Below are 7161 nucleotides of genomic sequence, written 5' to 3' on the forward strand. Positions count from 1 at the left end.
AATCAAGCGGTGGATATTTGTAATAACACGTAATGGTTTAGTATAGTGTACTAAACAACAAGATTATTGGAAAACAGCACATCACGTTCTTTATAAACCGCCTTATTATCAATATTCACGTGACTATTGCTAATGTTTTGTATATTAAAACATCTGGGTGTTAAATTCTATTGTCTGATGCATGATATGACATATCTGAATTCAACAAAATATATATAATGAAGGAAGCATGTCACGAACTTTATTGTTGTCTTTTACATCATACTTCTAGTGACATTGTCTATATTGCTACGCAAATTCAACGCAAAGTCACCATGAGACAATACGTGATAATCAAACATATATTAAAAACATTCGGTAGCCAGTTGCAAGAGACTATATACTATTTAGTCATACTGTGATCAGTCTGAGGAAATTTTAAAAGCCACATTTGTTGTTTTTTTGGCATTTGCATTGAAGTTTTTGCCGAAAAATAGTGCGTAAATTATACATGACGTTATCAACGTTGACATTTAATTTTACTATCAGCTAGGACGAAACACTTGCTAAAACTTCGGTATTTTGTTTAAAAGGTACGAAAATGGCGTGCACTCATACAAATATTACTTCAGCTGAAAGTGGATACGATATTCCTGTGTTTGGTGCCGGTCACACGTGTTTTTACGTGATCCACGTGACTGCTCTCGTCTGCTTGGGGATATCGTTCAGCACTGCGTTATCAGTGATTATATCCTTATTCAAATCAAAAGCAAAAAAAACATTCATGACATGGCAAAAACATGAACGATTTTTGATATATAGATGCATTTTCGATACTGTTTTTGGTTTTGTTCATAGTTTGGACCATGGACAGATGCTGTTCACCCAGGACCATGTCCGACCTCATGGATTATGCTCATTTTATGCCTTTATCATAGTAAACATCTGTATATCTGAGATGAATCTTTCACTATCGTCTGCCTTCAATGCCATGTTATCAGTTTATTTTAGGAAGAATTTTGATTTCGGGCGAAATGATTGGAAATTGCTGGTTTTTGTTTTCGTGATTCCTTTCATGATAGTGGTTCTTATTTGGGCTTTAGGAGTATTAGGTCCAGGTGGCTTTCTGTAAGTATATTTTATTACTAATAGTGAAATAATGAAATGTTTTTTTTTTACTTATACATAGCATTATTTATGCATAGATATCAATCATATTGTGAAGTATATATAATATACTGCTACACAAATGTCATACATTTATTATTTTTTTATTTTGAACTTCCTATTATATATAAATTTCAAAACTCAGATGCTTCGGAAGGGTAACCACATCCTGTTATACAACTGTTTATGTTAAACATCGTGAGTTTTTTTTATCGTGCAAATTTGCAAAATTAAAAACGAATACAAACGTCCTGAACATGCATAAAATATTTGCCACTTAAAGTTATACAACAAAAATCAATCAATCGACTAATCAAATTAAAAGTATTTTCTATTTTCTATTCAGATGTGTGTTTGATTCTGTCAAAGGGATAATAGCCAACATCGTTCTTAGTACAGGATTAACTAGTGTGGTCTTGCTAGCGCTTTCTGTATTTTATGTTTTAACATGGAGGCGAATTTATAAGGAGGCCGAGGTCCTTAGAGTTCATCTTGGCAATCAAGGATATGCTAGAAGTGCAACGCTTAAATCTGCGAAGGCCATGTGTTTGTTTGTCGTGGTTTATATAATTCAATGGACACCTGTTATTATCTATGGAACTTGGCAGCTGATTTCAAACGTCCCGTTTGAATTATTCGTAGCGGTTGTCATGATGACAAATCTCAGTGGGTTTTTCAGCGGAATAATTTATATAATCAACAGACTAAAGTCAAATTCCGTCTCAAACCACACGACGACTGCGGACAATATGAGGAGTAAAACAAAATATGCTGAACGAAATAAACCATTAACACCTGACAACTTGATGCGCATAAATTTGAAAGAAGAGGTGCACACGCATGTCAGTTTTGTAGTATTGAAAAGTAACCAAACAACAAATGTCAGTTGAGTGCCAACATACAAAAGGAAACATTAAATACTTTATGGAATGAAATTGGGGACGATACTCACTCCTTATTGAGATGTACATATCAGTTTCTAAAAAAACATAATAAGAAACTATATTGCTCAGTATTAATCGGGAAAATACAGGCAAAGAAGAACGCAGAAACAAAATTTAAAGAGTATAGAAACTGTGCACACTAGTTAAGATAATAAACAAAAAGGTTAGATCAATGTATTTCCCATTTTCCTTTTCGTTCTTTCCTATTCGTATCTGTATATTATGAACTTTGTTTTTCTGTGTATTCAATTTCCTTGTCATGAGAAGCAAAGAGTAATTTATGTCTGCAAATCCCTGTAGCTACAATTGTTTGTCACAGATGTAAATCATGACAAATTAAAATGTCCTTGTTATAAGAAATAAAGAGTAATATGTGTCTGCAAATCCCTGTATCTTCAATTGTTTGTCACAGACATAAACCATGACAAATTACAATGTCCTTGTTATAAGAAATAAAGAGTAATAATAACTGTCTGCAAATCCCTGTATCTTCAATTGTTTGTCAAAGACATAAACCATGACAAATTACAATGTCCTTGTTATAAGAAATAAAGAGTAATAATAACTGTCTGAAAATCCCTGTAGCTACAAATGTTTGTCACAGACATAAACCATGACAAATTAATTTCCGGTGGAACATAACACTTTTTATAATATAGTCCCATTTGTATTTTATTTGTTTGATATAGTTTAGAAAGTAGATACGGATTTAGAGAAGAGCTCCACTTCACTATACATGTATGCTTTATATATTTTGGCTATTATTCTTCATTCAAAATTTTAACACTTCATTAGTCTATTCTTCATTTGTTTTGTCTTTTTTTCTCTAATATTTTTTGTTCGCTTTTTATTACGCCCTTTGGCTCATTATAATCTATTATGTATACTCAATCTATACACTAATATATATGCTTTTCATATACAGTTAAACCTGCTTTCGAGACCACTTGTATTAAGCAAACACCTGTGTTAAAAGACCATCAGTTTTAGATCCCTCTGTAGTAGTACGTTTCATATAAATTTAACCTGTATTAAAAAACCACCTGTCTTAATATACCACTTTCTTGCTCTCCCTTAAGTGGTCTCTTACAACAGGTTTCACTGTACTGTGTTGTACATGCATCAGGTCGGGGTTTTATCTATAGTTTTAGATTTTTTATATATCGGAGCCATGTATAGCTCACTATACGGTATTGCATTTATTCATTTTTTACATTGGCAATTCGATAAAAGAGAGGTGAAAGATAGCAACTCTCCAGTAAAAAATAAGACTGAACCCCACCAAAATGCGGAGGTCTCGTGATCTCTTGAAAGGGAAGCACATCTTGTTCCACAAGTGGCACCCGTCGTGTTACGCATGTCAGTAAGTCACAATTACCGATGCGGGGTAACCTATAGTTGCTTACATCTACGTTACTTGGTCCCTGGTCATTGATAATTCTCTTATTGGCTATCATGCCACGTCTTCTAATTCACATGATAATATATGTAGCTGAAAAGTCGTTAATCGTTTATATAAGTATTAAAAACACTTATAAAAGGTCGCACGGATGTCCATTATTGCTCACGTCCACTTCATCTTAATTTTGTATTTTTTTATGGATTCATGTAGTTCTCTCATTAGAAATCATGCCACTTCTTCTAATTCTTAACTATGTATATAGAAAAGTCGTTATTTGTTTATTTAAGTATTAAAAAGCACTTATTAAAGGTCACACGGTTGTCTCCTCATCATTGGAATGTTGATGAATAGTTGATTCATCATTGAGGGGGAGGACAGGGGTAAGGGAGACAGGGAGAAAGGGAGAAAGGGGGTAGGAGAAAGGAGAAAGGAGTGAGAGAAAGGAGAAAGGGGGTCGGAGAAAGGAGAAAAAATGAAATATCTCTCCTTTTAAAAAATGATCTAATAGTTTAAGAAAAAATATCTCAAAAGGAGATGTTTTATTCTAATGGGTGAAAGGGGAACGGGGGTAGGAGAAAGGAGCAGAGGGATGGGAGAAGGGAGAAGGGTACCCTCTGTCCCAATCATCTCATTATTTGTATGTTGCATGTAAGTAAAAGTTTTTTTTTAAATAAAAATTACGATGTTTTTTCTTAGAAACGACCATTCCAAGTGCATAGTCTTAACAAAAATGTGTCCTCAGTACACGAATGCCCCACTCGCACTTTCATTTTCTATGTTCAGTGGACCGTGACATTGGGATAAAAACACCAATTTGGCATTAAAATTAGAAAGATCATATCATAGGGAACATATGTACTAAGTTTGAAGTTGATTGGACTTCAACTTCATCAAAAACTACCTTGACCAAAAACTTTAACCTGAAGCGGGACAGACGGACGGACGAACGAACGGACGAACGGACGAACGGACGCACAGACCAGAAAACATAATGCCCCTCTACTATCGTAGGTGGGGTATAAAAAAACAACTCTTAATAAATGATATCGATATGATCAATCTGTAAGTCAGTCCTTGTATGGTACATGTATCTGTATCCATCGATTTTCAATTTCAAACATTATGATCATGTGACAGGTCAATCATTTGAATGATTGCAGTGGACGAAAATGCCGTTTATCACTGTTTAAAACAATTTGTTTTCATATCAGAAATCATTTTTTTTTACAAAATATTTAAATAATCCACTCAAAGAAAGTTACTTTTCAACAGTTAAACGCACAAACTTGATGCGTTTAGTCTTGTGAAATATTGGATTATATTGTTTTGAGCCGATTTTTACTGTACGATATATACTACATGAACGCAACATGTGTATAAAATTATAGAATTATGTGACACTTTAATACAATATGTCAATACCAATTTGTATAGACTAATTTGCTTATCTGTATATCATAGTTTGTCTATTTGTTTATCACGCAAATTAGCATTGACTTTGGATAAATAGATTGTTTTATCCAATTGATCAAATCTCCTAAATGTCTATTAAAAAACATGGGGTGTCTCATAATCATTACATGCAGAGGAAAAAAATGAAGCTTTCATCAAGGCTAAAAAAAACTCACATCACTGCACGTTTAAGACGGCCTTGCGCATCGTTATGAGTGGATTTCATCGTAAAATTATCCGGATAGACTTTGTTAGGTGTATGACCACCATGATCTTTCTTATATCATGATGTGAAATTGAACTAAAATGTTGTATGTGTATGTTTAAATCTGTTAAGAGAAGTTTTCAAAGTTTTGTTTTTAAATTACTTTTGTCTTATCCAATTTGTAAAAATAAAAGCAAAAATAGTGCTACCACGGCTATATGTATTTTTTGTTGTTGTTTTTATATCACTCAGAATGTATATAAAATCAAATACGAATCAAATAGATATTTCCCTTTAGTTTCAATGAGTATTTTCATTAGGGATAATAGTTCACCGGAAGCTAACGTATTCCCTAATTTTTTTAATTCTTCTGGTACTTTAAGTTTTGATGTACACTTGCATCAATATTCGTCATTTAAGAAATAATACATTAAAATATAGCTTTTTTTGGAATTTTTATATGTCCTAGCTGGGCCGTTATTTTCGTATGTTATACCGAGCGTTATCCAGCATTTACGGCTATAATGGTGTTTTGGTTTGAAACGGATGAGTAAATCTCTATTTACGCTTGGATTATAGTCCGAGATTAATGTTATAATTATTTTACTATTTATTTTAATATTTACATGTGTATATTATAGGGTTATTGCATGGAAAAATGTGGAATATTGTCCCGAGTAGAATTTTATATTGCACGAGCTTGCGAGTTCAATATATGTTCTACGAGTGACAATATTCCCCAATATTCATGTAATAACCCTTTTTTGTATAGCAATATAATATTTGAAAGTAAAAATTGCTTTAAACTAAGATTTTGTCGTTGATGACGTCTTGAATTTTGAAGATTTATTGCACTAGTGCAATATTGGAATTTATTGCACGCTAACTTTTGGTTACTTTCTGTGGGAAATATTATATTGCTATGCAATAAATTGTGTTGCTCTATTGTATTGGTGTACATGCATTGCATTATTATGTCATTTTGTTGTTATGTATTATACTATTAATTTAACGTACTACTCTTGTTGTATATTTAATGTAACTGTGAGATTTTCAAATAAATTAAAATGAAACTGCAATTACTGAGACATGATTTATAGACTTATTATTTAATTGCTGATTTCAGACTTTGATTTACACGTCAACTTTCATCGTACTACATAACTAAACAGTTTGATTATTTCGTATTGAAAGGGAGAGAGAAAAAAATAACGTAGGCTGAACATTAGAAATATACTGCAAGTAAGTAAGTAAGTAAGTAAATGTTTATTATAGTGACATGTGTAATTACATTTCAGTAAAGTATAAACATATTACATACACAATAAAATACACCCGACCCATTGGGTCTATAAGTCACTTTCACGTAATTCTTTTATCACGGATTTCAAACAAATTAATGAAAAGTAAGATTAGGCTAAATTTCAAAATAAGTAATTAATAATGAAAAATTCAAACTTATATAAAAAAAAAAAAAAATGAAGTTATTAGAAGATCGATTTAGTAAATGTCAAGTTGAATGCATAATTAATTAATATTGAAAAATTCAAACTTATATACAAAAAAAAAAATGAAGTTATTAGAAGATCGATTTAGTAAATGTCAAGGTGAATGCATAATTAATTAATATTGAAAATTCAAACTTATATACAAAAAAATTGAAGTTATTAGAAGATCGATTTAGTAAATGTCAAGGTGAATGCATAATAAATTAATATTTATAATAAAGAAACTGGAAATATTCAGATTGACCATGAAGTAACCTTTTTACATTTTCATATTACTGTCAAATACAAGCAATACTGTCAACTGGAATTGCAATAGACTGTTTATCAAACTGTTCATGTATATAACACTTCACGTCTATGCCAAAACGCTTTCACTGTATAATTAGCCAGCTTTCTAGGATAGTTTGTCATCAAAAGGATATTTTTTTCATCGTTTGTCATATTTAGTAGTTCATTGCCAGAAAATATATCATTAAAAGTAGATTCCCCCAAGTCATTATATAA

The 7161-nt window shown here is 31.8% G+C and overlaps 1 protein-coding gene across 1 annotated transcript; it reads left to right on the forward strand.

Moving 5' to 3' along the window:
• The first annotated feature begins 200 nt into the window (after nt 1–200).
• On the forward strand, nt 201–3868 carry LOC139496164 (uncharacterized). Its single transcript, XM_071284631.1, has 2 exons — nt 201–1107; nt 1493–3868. The coding sequence occupies exons 1-2, from the start codon at nt 581–583 to the stop codon at nt 2034–2036; spliced, it is 1071 nt and encodes a 356-aa protein (XP_071140732.1). The 5' UTR covers nt 201–580; the 3' UTR covers nt 2037–3868.
• Nucleotides 3869–7161: the final 3293 nt, after the last annotated feature.

The sequence above is a fragment of the Mytilus edulis genome, chromosome 11 (assembly GCF_963676685.1).
Source record: "Mytilus edulis chromosome 11, xbMytEdul2.2, whole genome shotgun sequence".
NCBI classification, from domain to species: domain Eukaryota; kingdom Metazoa; phylum Mollusca; class Bivalvia; order Mytilida; family Mytilidae; genus Mytilus; species Mytilus edulis.